At 48.4% G+C, this 14,633-nt stretch overlaps 1 protein-coding gene across 1 annotated transcript; it reads right to left on the reverse strand.

Moving 5' to 3' along the window:
- Positions 1–671: 671 nt before the first annotated feature.
- LOC119112713 (uncharacterized) lies at positions 672–13,873 on the reverse strand. The gene is made up of 4 exons (XM_037236991.1): positions 13,859–13,873; positions 9,169–9,862; positions 8,078–8,142; positions 672–1,373 (listed from the first exon to the last, which is right to left on the reverse strand). The coding sequence occupies exons 2-4, from the start codon at positions 9,792–9,794 to the stop codon at positions 1,084–1,086; spliced, it is 981 nt and encodes a 326-aa protein (XP_037092886.1). The 5' UTR covers positions 9,795–9,862; positions 13,859–13,873; the 3' UTR covers positions 672–1,083.
- Between the last annotated feature and the right edge of the window lie 760 nt (positions 13,874–14,633).

Genomic DNA, 14,633 nt, shown 5'->3' on the forward strand with positions numbered 1-14,633 from the left:
AATATGAAAATGTATTCGGAAGTCATTACTCCATTGGCGTCGATAACTTGAAAGTATGCGTTCTTTGGCTGTATCATCCCATTCAAGACACCGTGACATTGGTCCGTGCGTATGCTTGCTTAATGTGCCAGGCTTTGCTTCCAATCAAAACTTCATGCCAAACTCCTTACGTACACGTAAACGCGCTATCGAATAGATCGTAACTAGGATCATATTGTCATCGTCTCTAGTTTATAACGTCACATTCGTGAGAGAGCGTCCGTGGTTGTGATGTTCTGACGCGCACGATATAGACATGAGAATACTTTTACATCTCCCTTATTGCATATCGTTTTATATGCATGATGGGACATCAGTGATAATGCTGTCATGACTGCGATATCGTGGCGGCCGTAATGACAACAATTACAATTACTTGCGGCATATGAAATGGTAGGAACACAACAATTTTCCATGTTTTTGGACCATGAACCCAATAGAACACGCTACCAACTGGACAAATCGTTCATTATATAGAGATCGTCCAGATCCGCAGCCGCGGTACAAACACATCCGCGGTACAGCCGCGGTACAGCACATCCGCGGTACAGCCGCGGTACAAACACATCGGGGTCAGCTAGCAAAATAAGGTGTATTTCCGCAAAACAGATCAGAGATAGATACAGCTTGCATCATCACATCACATCACATCACAGCAAGGCCACGCGTTTTGTCTGAGGACCAGGTCTTTGTGGTACTCCATTTCTCTGGGCAAAGCAATGAAAGCTACCATCATAAACAAGCGTATCAATCGTGTGTTCGCAACATGCACATTTTGCAGACATGGCAATAGTGTATGTGGCATTGCCTCGTTTTATTTCACTACGTGCGGAATCACCATTGCCTCATAGCCAACATCCGCTGTACATCGTGCTTGCTGAATAGATAGCATAGTTGCCGTGGCATAATTAGCGCGGCTTCTGCTGAATCAAAGCCCGGCGAGCAGCCTGCCGAGACTACGACTTCCGCTGCCGGCCCGTCCGCGGTGCAATGCACGTTATGTCGCCCAGTAGCTGGCATCCCGCCAGCGCTGGCCGCCCCGCCTCAGTCGCCCTCCCGGAGCAGCAGGCGCACGCTGCCCGGGCGCTGCACGTCCTGCGACCAGCGGGGATCTGTGGTTGTCCGGCTCCGAATCAGACCGCCGGCCTGGGAGGTCACGATGCTGTTCATGTGGTAGAGTATGCCGTTGGTGTTGGTGAGGTACGGGTACATCACCGTCCCGCCGCCGGAGAACGAGAACGAGCCGTCCGTGGTCTCGTAGGCCACTGGCATTCCGAGCGACATGACCACGCTCTGGGAGCGGCTCACGGCGAACTCCACCCCATCGGCCGGCCCTGAGGAGACATGTGGTCGAACGGTAGTCAGACGCTGGCACCGGACAGACACTGAGAGACGGGATAAGACTTGGAAGCTGACCCGCTGAGGCAGGCTCGGGAAGACCCAGACTGGAGAATGATACACTGGTGACTGTAGACAGGGTGGGCTGTCAGAGGATGACATATTAGGAGCAAGTTTCGGACGCGCGTGCATGCGCACACGCATACGCACACCCGTGCACACCTTTGCATGCATCGAAGTGCCTCATGTCCTAAGAGACCAAAGGACCCAAGCTTCGGTAAGCTCTGGGGCTAACGTGATGCCCAAGGCGTCGTCTGGCACTACGTTTCTCAGTGCATTGCATTCACAAGCGCGCTGTCTGCACAGCTCAGAAGGTTATTGCTGTGGGGATGACATTCCCAGCATGCATCCGAGATACTATGCGCGTACATGCCGTGACAAATAATGGGCAAAATTTACAGAGGAGGCGCCCGCGTTGTGGATGAAAGATCTCGGCATAGGTTGCCATATTGTATGTTCAGTCGTTTGGGTAGTTTCATCCAGGTCAGTTTCATATTTTGTACAATAGGCTGAAAACGTGAGCATAAGCTTGTTACCTCATTATAGGAGCTTTGAACTACATGCAAACTGGCCCAATGTTGGTTGATAACGCGCGCTCGGGCGGGGGTCAGTTTGAACCCCCAAATTTTCCAAAATGGTTTTCAAACGGCGCGGCGTAGGGGCACCAAATTTTGCAGAGCTTTAGAAACTTTGATGAAAAATATTTTGGTGTAAAACATTTTGATGGGTTGTGTAAGGTTGCTGACCTATGGCGGCTCAAGGTCATGCCATGGATTCAACGAAGACGTTTCAAGTGAAATGTTCAGTCTGATGCAACAACGAAGTGTTAGACGAAGCCATACATCTCTGAGATTGTTTCTTAGGCAAAGCAACAATTGAATGAACAAATTCCATTGGCCTAGGGTCAGGTATGAAAGTCAGATTTACGTCAAAGCCAACCAGTTTTGTTACTCTGGAGTTTGTTCTTTGGGGGTAGTTTTTGACACTCATTTCGAGTTTATTTATAACAGAAACCACATTATGCATCTTCCATAGACTCATAGAGGTTAGGACAGGCCACTGACATAAATTCACCCTGACCAACATTTTTTTTTTTTGGAACACATTGCCTGGCATAGTCTCTGACACTTATTCAAGCGCAAAACTCTAAGCAGTCTTGTATGGTTTTGTAACCATGAGTTCTGAAAGCTCAGACAAGATAAGTTACCTTAAATGAGCACCAGTAATCATTTGATTAGAACAGGTATCCAGGTTCTGCGGTTTCTTAGACACCAGTCTGGATTTTGACCTTGTTTGACCTTATTTACCCCAAAGGCCATGATCTAGGAACCATTAATTTCGGCGCAAGTAAGTTCACGTGCAGGCCAATGCATCCTAAGAATTTGGTATATCTAGCTCTCTCAGCTTCTGATATCTTATGGGGGTTAAATCGACTTCGTCTCGAGCGAAGGGTATTCCACCGGCCACCAAGGCGCGTGTTAACTGAATCACATATATTGCAAGGAAGCAACTCGTGCGACACCTCAGTGACTGATAAGTGAAGAAGCGCTGTCGACAAACAGTGAAATACATTAGCTTGAGGCAAAGCAATGCCGTATGATAAAGAAAACATTCACGCCCGCATCCCTCCATGCAACCAGCTAAGCAGCACAATACCTAAGCTAGCGACAAAGTCATGCTGTAAAACTTCCACGCCCGCATTCCTCTATGCAAAATTCAGCGGTTAGTGACGTCACCAGCTGGTTACAGGACCGCAATGCATGAGAAATGCCGCCATTTCTCCCAGACATATGCAATGTGCACCCACCACTCGCGAGTCAGCGAAACCTCAGCATTGGCGAGCGGTCTTCGGAGTCTCACTTCAAATACGGCGTAAACTTAGCTCATGCCGTTTCAGGTCAAGGAAAAATGTACGGACAAGACAATTTCTATCGAATTGCCTAAGCAGGCAATCGCTAGTTAAGCTGAGGCACATAGTTCTTGTAAAACAATAGTTTGTGTCAATAAGTCACGAAACTTATGTTTTTTTCTCAAATGGCGTGTCTCAAACGCCGTCGGCGCCTCGCCATTTACGCGACGGAGGCTGCTATGCACCAGCTGGTAGCGCGGCAGTAACTGCTTGCTGACCGGGGCCTTGATTCAACCAATACGATAACCCGACTCTGAATGCTGCTAATGCCTCCGTCTGACACTATCGTGGGTAGATTGTATTGAGTCAGTGTAACCTGCGCCCGGCCGCGTAGGGAAGTCGACTCTCCACTACGGTTGTTCAAGCACAGAAAAACGAACCCCTGCAGCAGCAACACATTTTCCGCACCTGACGTTCTTCCAAGTTGCCATCATTCGTGCAAATCTACAGTTTGACCCGCCAAGCGTAGTGACCAAGGTGATATCAGAGAGCCGGGTTATCGTGAAGCCTCTAAAAACTTTGATCACACCTAACTTTGTCGTAGTTAATTTATTTTTGTTTAAATCTGATATGGCTATAGATAACCTTCAGAACCAAGGGATTTCAGTGACTTCAGGTCGATCAAATTTGTGCTATTTTTCGTAAATAATGCAACTTTGTACGCACTTCTGCGTAGTTTTGGTGTTTGTGTACGAGAAAAAGAGTACGAACCTACATGCACAACTATGTTGTGGCCACAACGCACATGAGCTTGGCCCAGGTCATGACCTATCTCTGGAGGTGCTTTCTGCAAAACACACGCTAGCCTCACAATAAGCATTTTTAAGGGATTTTGGGCGCAGTATTCTCAAGTAGCAACATGCTGTGATATCGTTATGATGCGTAATGAGGGCACAGTAAGTCATGTGAGGATTTGTAAGGACATGTGAGACCGTCCAAGGCCGACGACCCTTATTGTAGTTAGAGGAGAGACTAGATGAGCGAGTGCGATGCATGTAACCACCTCTATATCGTACTGTCAAGCTGATGACGTAAAATTTCATTTACGAACATGTCTGCACAAATTCAGCACCAAATGTCGAAGGGAGGATGTACAATGTATACAACGGTTATGTGATATTGAGTGTCTGTAGATATTTAACACACTATTTCTGACAACAGAAAAACATTATACTGGCCACTTAGACCCGATAAGCGCCTCAAATGTTGCCATTTGAATGGGTTACAAATTTGACCTAAGCTGACCTCAAGTGTCCTTTAGGTAAGCTTAAAATGGCATTTATTTTTGGGACACTTTTCCACAGCTGCACCTTATAAGATAAACTGGGTCAGAAACACTTAATGAACAAAATAAAAAGTATCGTGTTTGTAGGCTACTGGTAGACCAGTTTTGAACGGTGACCTGCTCTGATCTGACTCTTGTGAGGGAGTAGAAGTGGTCTGAATGGACTCCCAATAGTCTTAACGCTTGCCTCTGTACCCTCAATACTCGTCTTGATGTGTTAACTTCATCCATCAAAATAATCATTTTTGGCCTTTCGTGACCTCTGGTGACCCCAAATTTAACCCGAGGTAAACAAATTCGAGTGCGTTCCTCATGACTTGACGAGACATTCACAACGGCACCGTTGTTTTCTCATACGACGTCTGGAAGTTGGGGGTTCCCGAGAACGTCAACTCGCCCCAGCCGGGCGTGGTTGTCTGAGACCCCAAGCTGGGCGCGGGTTAAGGCCAGCGCCGCTGCAGGCCTACGGGTCAAGCAGCACCGCTGCAAGCCCACGACTCATCAGGTGACGGCAGTCCCGCCCACATGGCGTCAGCTTTAGATGAGGCTTACTAGTGAGAGAGCTTTCCGTTATGCGGCGTTGTAGGGGACGGGCAAGCCCGAGACGGGGCTCCGACGTAGGGCGAGGCTGTTCCATGTTTTCACCGAGCGAAGGCAAAGGTCAGGCATGTAGCTCGTTCGTTTGCCAACGCCGTTACGTCTTTTAATTGCGGCAAAGCTGGCGTGATGCAAAGGTCTGCGATTACTCAGACTGTCGCTACTCAGTACTTGGAAGCACTAGAAACACGTTTTGTGCTTTGACTGCGACCGCAAAACGCAACATTTGTTTGCGGTTTTCAGACTTCCAAATGCTGACTTTTAAGCTTACCAGCATTCGACATAATTTTACGCATCGCAAATAGAGAACGAGGTAAAAAGCGCCCATTAACACTCAACAAAATCTTTAACTTCAGAACATGGGGAGGAGTGAAGTCGCTCGCCTGCCAGCACTTTGGTTGAAGAGCAACCGACCCAGTGGAGGTCCAGGAGAGAGTGACGGCGGCCCCCAGTCAGCTGCCGTTGCTGAAGTCCATCGGAACGTTGCATTCGTTTGTTTTCGTTCGGGAAGACAGGCACATGCTCAGACGTATGGTGCGCGTTTCTTAGCACGCGCTCGTTGGAGGGGGGGGGGGGGGGGAGGCGGTCAATTTGATGGGTCCGAAGGTTCTCCCAGAATACTTTTTGAACGGCTACCCCAAAATTTGCCTAGCTGTAGATAAGTGAATAGCGGATTTTTGAATGTCAGCGAAAGGCATTTCTAGGGAATTGTTCAGTGTGATGCAACAACGGAGTGCTAGGCAAAGGCATGCATATTTGAGATAGCTTCTTACGCAACAAACCTATTAAATCGAGAATACAATCGATCTCAGTGATCTAGGAACAGGTCTAAAGATCATACCAAAACAAAACTTCCCGCTTTTTTACTCGAAAGCTTGGATTGTAAGGAAGTTTCTGAAGCCCATTTCAAATCTATTAATGACAGGGGCCGCAACAGGCATCTTCCATGCAATTTTTAAAGGTCAGAGGAAATCACTGACGTAAAATGCCTCAGAACACCGTTTTGGTTTTAGGAACTTACCGCCTAGCGCAACGCTTCATATATGCTTCATATATTCATATATCAATAATCACGAAATGCCTAGCTAATACGTAATGCTAATTGTTATATATATATATATATATATATATATATATATATAGGTGTGTATATATATATATATATATATATAAATATATATATATATATAGTTTATTGGAATGACAAAATAGAAACAATCTCTTGGGCATTTGGTCATAGCTCAACCACTGACCTTTTGGCTAGAGCAAGTATGCAGCTCCACAGCGGTTGCATGGGTGGGCTTGAGGGCACATGAGACACCAACCCAGAGTTTGACATTGTTTGATTTTATTTGACCCCAAAGTCATGACCTAGGACCTTCAAATTTGGACCAAATCAATTCACATACGGGCCAACCTGTGCTGCGAATTTGGTGCTTCTAGCTATGTCAGTTTTTTAGTCTCAGGATGTCAAGTTGACGGCCACCCAAGCAAAGGGTATTTAACCAGCCAACAGCTCTAATGAAACAAGCGCACTTGGAACGGCTGGAATACTTTTCAAGTGGAAAAAATGCTTTAAACAGCACAATTCTCTGTCCACTAAATATGATCCTCAATGCGTCATAGTTTGATTACGTCATTGTACCATGCACAACATTGACTGAGAGCCAATTGACGGCGCTCATGTCTGGAAAGAATGCTCAAGAACGGCAGATATGAACACCTCGAAAATAATATTTTTGCTTGGTCTTGGTAGCCACATGGTTTACGGAATGGCAGGATTTGAATGGCGTCATGATGACGCCATGAATACGAAGGTGACTTTGGAATGCTCTCCTCGATATATCTCCCCATTTCGCGGGTGTCTAGCCCAGAAACTAGAGGGGCTTAGGTTAGGTTAGGTTTAAGTCTTAAGAATGGCAGAGTAATGAACAGTACCAAAAGGTATTCAAGATGGCTATTTCAGTCCAGAGCCCCCTATAAATGTGGAACACTCCCTTTAAGACGCTCAAAAATGTAAGGAACTACTTCGGAAACGTTCAACTCAGAAACTGCCTCATACTCCAGAAAGCACTGGGCCTCAGTGCCTCAAGATTACCACTGAATCACTCCATTTGCTTCTGCATGTTCAAAAAGTCCCGAAACGTTCTGATGGCACAGTTGTATTAAACTTGTGGACCTGATGCAGGCCTCCTAAGTTCAAAAGGCTGTAAGACATAATTAAATGCTGACACCGCAATCAGTTTTATCGCAGCCGTGTCGGGACGGGTGCTTCGCCTTAAATCGCACTCGAAATCGTTTCAACTTTGAAAGGCGCGGCCTCAAATTGTGGACGCAATCTTTCAACGTTACGGTAGCCTCACATCCGGGCGGTGCCAGGGTTGTGGCCATATCCATTCACCATGCAATCAGCTGAAAACCCAATGGGGTGGAGTGGGGCATAAGCCCACCCACAGGGTCCGCGACGATGAGGCCGTTATAAATGCACCGCCCGGAGGTGATGTCGTCGTAACGTTGGAAGAATGCATCGCTACGGCCGGCTGCAGCTCATTTTGTCGCTCCCATTTGAGCAGCTTCCATTGGGTTTATGGAAACAGCTACCTGAGGTTTGGAAATACAGTAAACCAGAGTTCCCTACGGTGCACGCTACTTGGTTCAAAACATGTTCAAATCAGCAATAAAATGGTGAACGGGTCGATTACCCAGCATATTACAATGCCACTGCCAGAACTCCTGGGCCTCGCTGACGTCACAGGCTATGCTTTGTCGTGTCTACGGGCCCTAGTCACAGCTAACAGTTCCACGCCAAGTCACGAGCCGGTGGCGGTCGGCAGAGGAGAAACGCTTACCGATAGCGCTGACCACGACCACATGGTAGTCACCAGGTCTGGAGTCTCTGATGGCGTCCCCGGCCCTGCCGCACAGAGACAGGGGACGATCGAGGGTCAGAGCCGCGACCCCATATGACAACCTGTGCTGTAATCGCACCGAAGCATGCACCGAAGGAAGAGCCGATGTGAAAGCAAACGATATCAGAGCCTATTGGGTCCTGGTCCACGTTCTTCGTTTTTCACGAAGGGAGACGCAACCCTCATTGTTGACAGCTTTCCAGCCACTCAGGTGTCGAACAGAGAACACCAAGCCTTTTTTCACGACGGGACACGCGACCCTCAATGTTGACGGCTTTCCAGCCGCCCAGGTGTCGACCAGACAACACCAAGCCTTTTTCACGAAGAGAGACGCGACCCCCACTGTTGACCGCTTTCCAGCCGCCCAGGTGTCGACCAGAGAACACCAAGGCTTTTTTGTGATCGTGTCGCGACAACTTGGCGCCCCCTGACTTCAGCCACCAGTGTCTGTTCTTCTGTAGCGAGGTTCAACGCTCCCGCGTCAAAACGCAAATGCGAGGTCGTCATGGCTGCCCATGTAAACGTTTCCACTGATCCCGGTGGCGTGTGCTTCTACCATCTCTTATCATGCATATTATCTTGTATGTTAGGGCAGTCCCATGTGCTTTGACACGTGCCCTTTGTTTCTAATCAGCGCATCCACTAGATTTATGTCAACATCTTTACCAGTATTTTGGCGTCTGGCGTTACGGTGTTATGGCCAACTGGCTACCTGAAAATCCACCCGTGAATGAACTGAGAGACAATACAATGCAATAGGCACAATGACACCACAGATATGCATACGCATGCCGAAATGGAAGAAAGAAAATATTTTTGTTGCTTAAGATTTTTACATACTTCAGTCATTATGTCATATTTTACTCAGGTCATTGACTGTTGATTTCATATTGCCAAGTTCGTTCTTTATTCTTAGTTGTGACAACGAAGACATCAGTACCGCGCCACAAGCTGACCATGATGATTTAAAATTAGTTTTGGAGTTTATGGGCTAAGGCAAAGCAACGGTAGTGTGCCAATACCTAACTTACCAGAGATGGGAAACAGGGTCACCGCCGCCGGGGATATTGCCACTTTCAGTGTAGATGAAGTTCAGCCGGTTTGACGTCGTCCACCGCGTGAACCAAAACGGAGCTTCCAAAAGCATCGTGTATCCGCCTTTTCTGTAGTTCATCACGCAGTAGAAGAGAATTTCTTCTCCTTTGACGGCACCCCAGTAAGCGTGATCGGGCGATTCAACCTTGATCTCGTATACATCTCTACAGGTGCGTGTGACGTCAGTGGTGCAGATCCTGGCGATGCATGAGCCGCTACCCGCCTGGCAGTCGGTGTCATGGCGGCAGAACTCGCCTGTCGTCGAGCTGTTCGGCATGAAGAAGTACTCCTGGGTAGACTGGCTCGACGGCAGGCGGGTGAACTCGCTGTAGCCGCCCACCTTGCTGTACAGGACGCATGAATTCTCGTTTACATCGAAAGTGAAGCTCTTGCATCGGTCGTCCTGGTGGCACAGGCCACAGCAATGGCACGAGGAGCCCGTCTCCCGGAGTGTACTTCTACTGATTTCCAGACTTGCATCCATGGATCCGAAGTAGTGCGGAACCTCCAAGCATGCTTTGCTGACATGCAGAAAGGTGGCCAGAACAAATCCCAACAACATGGTGGTTAGCAAGGTGTTCCCGAGTGCTGGCGCGAGGATCGTTTTCAAGTCCGACGAGCAGAGATTGCCTGCAACAAGGTAACGTTCGGTAACGTTTAACGTTCAGCGTTTCGGTAACCAGTTGGGCTCGGTAACAAGGAAGCCTCCGCTTATGCCACACCCCTGGACCCAGCGGGATCCGTGTGGGAATCTTATAATCAACTGTATAGATAAACACCACAGTTCTTCGTGGATCTTCCTTGATCTCAGAATCGCTATTTCGGGGCGATCCCTTCGGCTGGTGGGCGCCAAGCATTACCGCTGAGTTAACGAACCACCTTAAGATGACATGGGGCGGAGGAGTTTGCTATAAAATTCAATACAAAATGTATGCCAGCCTGTACATGCTTTAAAATGTCAAAAATTTCAAGGAAAAGGTCTATTTTTTGGAAACATTAGCACTTCATTGCTTCTGGTAGCGACGATCCGACATTGGTGAATTCGTTTTGCCCCCCCTAGCCTGGCTTGGACCGGTCTATGCCCTCTCATACCATCGGCGATTCCACGAAAACGCTCCGGCCGGCCACAGGTGCAGCCGATGTGTACCACCCCGCGGAGGAAAAATATTCGCCTTTTACCAATAGCTTTTCGGGTCTCATTTCATCGCAGGAGGACGTGGCCCGGAGGCCGCGCGCCATTTACTTTGACGCCCCGGCTCTGACAGCGTGGCGTTAGCGTAAACGGCAGGAGGACTTCCGTCCTGGAACGGTTCTGATCTCCCACTCAAAACGGCTCTCGCTTGGATATCCCCTGCTGTCAGAGCAAGGGCGAGTTGTGAGGCGCCGGGCGTCCGTCCAGCGAAGGCCACCAAGCTCGTGCCTGGCTGGCCTGAGGCCGGAACGCCGAGCCATTGGCATCACGATCAGATTCAGACACGCTGGATCTATCAGGGACTGACATTGAAATACGCTTGTATTTTTGCCCCTGAGCTGAAATGTGGTTCAATGGATTTTTGGTGGACATTTCAACAGCTCAACCCGAGCTGATAAACCATGGCCCAGATCGCCAGAAGCCGTTGCCAGTTATCATGTCACTGGAAATCACACCAAGGTAGTCAGTTGGGAGTCGCTTTCCCACGTAATTCGAACGGTCTCCCTGGCGGCTAGTGTCTGCTTACTCGAGTGCCAACATATTGCGTGAGGGATTCCACTGCACATTCCAAAAATGACATTAAAAATTGCATTTGTGTGCCACTTGCCTCGCGGTAGTTACCTTTGAGTGCCGCTTGTCTCGCGGTCGTTACCTTTGTGTACCGCTTGCCTCGCGGTCGTTACCTTTGAATGCCGCTTGCCTCGCGGTAGTTACCTTTGAGCGCCGCTTGCCTCGCGGTCGTTACCTTTGTGTGCCGCTGGTCTTGCGGTCGTTGCCTTTGTGTGCTGCTTGCCTCGCGGTCGTTACCTTTGTGTGCCGCTTGCCTCGCGGTCGTTACCTTTGTGTGCCGCTTGCCTCGCGGTCGTTACCTTTGTGTGCCGCTTGCCTCGCGGTCGTTACCTTTGTGTGCCGCTTGCCTCGCGGTCGTTATCGTTCCCAGAGGCCTTGAGCAGCTATCAACTGTAGCATCACACAGCTCGGAGCAGCAACAAACGTAATCACCTAATTTATGTGGTGACATTTATGAGGCTTTTATGCTAGCCCTGTCAGAACTCGCTAAGATAGCGGATGCATGCTGCCAAGGCTCGGTCGGTGTTTGACGCTTCCTTCTCTCAGATGTCAGCACAACATATATGCAAAAGGTAATGGCATGCATGAAATAGTTTTATCCGCGCATCAACCGAGTCAAAACCAGAAGCATTTCGAAGAACCAAGCACGGGTATCTTTGAAGACGTTACGCTGTGTGGATAAATGTGTCAAACCCACAATATTTTACCCGGCTCAACTTGTGAAGAGACAAGGGGTGTTGTTATGACATTAACTTTTAACTTCATTATCATTTTGGCACGGTGGTATCGCAATGCCTTGGAAGCCAGTGTCACGAATGTGCTATCGCATACGAATCGAATAAGCCTTCGGACACTGCGTACGACAGAGCTAGACACATCTTTTGGACACATTCAAGAATGTTCGGGTCCGGAACAATTTAAGGTAATGTGACGTGTTGCATCTGCATGCCCTGGTGATTGTGCATGTGCTGTTGGTTCGCATGCTGTATTGGCTTGCATGGTGGTTGCTTGCTGCATGCGGTCGTGGCCGCTCTCGTTGCTGCATGCTGCATGCCCTTATGTTAGCTCCCAATGCTGCATGTTATGTATGGCCATTTGCCAGCCCAAGAGCCCTTTACATGCATAGTAGAATGATCTAGTTTGACGGTGTACTACTTCCTACTACAGGTTGTTGTTTGCCACGGTAAGATAGACCCTGCACTTTTAAGGTGCAACAAGGGCTTCGGATTGCTCGCGTAATTTCTTTAAAAGTCATGCCTCAAAATACGTGAGACACAAATGCCCACTGAAAGCCACGAGCATTGTGCTATAGCCATGCTACAAGCCATCTACATTTTCGCAACGGTTTTTTACAGGCACTGTAAACGCACAACCTTAAAAATGGTTTGTTTCCGTCGATTGTGATACTGGCAGGCATAGCTAATCCCACAGCTTGGTCCTATTCAAACGATTGGCGCTTGGATTGGAAGACGAACTTTGAATCAGTGAACCTCTGCCTAAACGATACCCATGAAAGGCAAACATCTGAATGCAGGATGAAGGTAGAATACAAGGTTGGATAGGTACGGAGATAGGATTGCTTTGGAAGAGGATTTTGCAGTCCAGAGCTTGTCAGCTTGAAAATGTGCTCAGCTCAACAGACCACAGTATCAGGATGGGCTTCAGCGGGGAAAAAAACAAATGAAGGAGGAACAGCGAACACCGATTAATGACGGGGATCCAATCTACTCATGGATAGTGAGTTACAATATATATGCAATCGCAGCAACCACAAGTGTTTCCGCTGGCATGCAGCGCTCATGTACGAAGGGAAAACCGAGAGCCCGTGAGTTTGTTACTTGATTTTTGTTGCCTGAATGCAATTAGCGTGTAGGTCACCTCTCTAAATCGATCCGCCGCTTATGATCCCGGCCACAATGCAAGATTAAAATACACATGGATTATGCCAGCCAACTTTGGTTGTTTTGATTCGGGGAAAATTATAACTTGATTCATCCTCGAGAATGAACCTAAAATGATCGGGCATCACTGACCGAAATGACACCAAAGGACCACCGGCTAGTCATGATGTATATATTTGATGAAGACGGGATAGCGACACGGAAAAGGAGGCCACATCAGACAGATTTTGAAAGAGCTTTCCGGTGACAAAAAAGAAAACAATCAGTTTAGTCAGTCTAAGCTTCATCCCGGTCCAGGCTAGAGACAGTTCGCAGGGGAAGTCCGTTTGCCAGGCAGTGTAACGTTGCATCGTCATCCCGACATCCGCCAATGGTAGCATGTTGTGAGAAAGCGAGCTCGGTTCAGTTGGCTAGCAAAATAACAATTCTGTCTCGAAATATAACAATTTGGATCACAAGGACAAAAAGCAGGAGGTTTGGGAGTTAGCATGCACCGTCAATTTGCCACTGAAATAAGGAGCGACAAGCGACGAGACAAGCGACGCTGTTTGCAAAATGCAGATGTTCGTGCTTACATAACAGTCAGGTGAAGTGCAAGGATAAGTGCAGGCCTAGTTCAGGCCTTGGACCCGAGATGAAGAATCGACATGTCGATGTTTAATTCCTGACTCACGAAACTTTCGCTGTCCCCGGTTTCGGCCAACTGCTAGCAGCTATAATTAACATGGCACTTAATACGTGAATGGTAACCAATAATGTAAAATATGAGATATGACGATGAATTAACAGATAAGTGATAGCCAAACATACATGTGAATGAACTAACATCAATCAGAAAAATGAAGCTGCCAACGAACTCTTTACGCTCGGCTGCTTGAACTCGTCACGCTCGGCTGCCCGGGCTCGTCGCACTCGGCTGCCCGAACTCGTCAAACATGTGCGGGGTTCAGGTGATCCACCTACCGCCGCCTGGCCGCCGCCGACACCGACAGCTGCCGCCGCGTCGAGCTGTCCTGCCGGTCTGCGGCCGCGCCCAGTCGGCCTCGCGCTGTTTGTATGCGCGGTCGCCGTGGACGCTCACTGTCGACCACAGCCTTCGTGACGGCGTAGAAGACGGGTAACGACCATCCCGTCTCGAATAAACACGTCAAAGGCGCCCGTGGTGCTCCGCCATCGCTCAGTGAAGACGTGAGCCAAGTGGACACTAATGCCGTGGACGCAATCTACGAGCGATTAAATCATAAGCTTTCCAGTGAGCTGGCCAATCACTGATTGCCATCGGCGTCGGAGAAGCGGCCTCAAGAAGGCTATCCGTAAACGGAATCACGCGTTGAGGTTGAGATATGTCTTGTTGGAGCGTAGACGAACCGTGACAGAACAGTTTTAGGTTTTTTGCATAGCAGGGCAGCTCTAATTTACGTTTTCGGATGGTATAATGTTACACGCCGGTGTGGTTCCAAATCATGCTAAAATATCAACCTTAAGGGTTTCAGAACACAAACGCCGAGCGCCGTTGGCTGGGCCTAATGACAAGCATGAGGCGTTCCTGCTATTTCTTTTACATGACACAAAATAGATACACTAGATTAACAGAGTAATAAGGGAGCGTAAATAATCAATTGGACTAAGATAAAACGGTTTTGAGCTCCTTTGAGTCAAACGGGTAATGTTGTCCTGGGACGTTGCGCTTAACACATCGCAACCATGGGTGAAGGGGGGGGGGGGCAGTGGAACCAGG

The sequence above is a fragment of the Pollicipes pollicipes genome, unplaced genomic scaffold, assembly GCF_011947565.3.
Source record: "Pollicipes pollicipes isolate AB1234 unplaced genomic scaffold, Ppol_2.1 Scaffold_7261;HRSCAF=8764_pilon_pilon_pilon, whole genome shotgun sequence".
Classification (NCBI taxonomy): Eukaryota; Metazoa; Arthropoda; class Thecostraca; order Pollicipedomorpha; family Pollicipedidae; genus Pollicipes; species Pollicipes pollicipes.

Excerpts from the sequence above, each read along its gene's own strand:
- LOC119112713 (XM_037236991.1), bottom strand. The coding sequence starts at position 9,794 with ATGTTGTTGGGATTTGTTCTGGCCACCTTTCTGCATGTCAGCAAAGCA. Across the intron at positions 8,143-9,168 it reads GACCCTGTTTCCCATCTCTG|GGCCGGGGACGCCATCAGAG; the intron begins GTAAGTTAGGTA and ends TCTGTGCGGCAG. Across the intron at positions 1,374-8,077 it reads GGTCGTGGTCAGCGCTATCG|GGCCGGCCGATGGGGTGGAG; the intron begins GTAAGCGTTTCT and ends ATGTCTCCTCAG.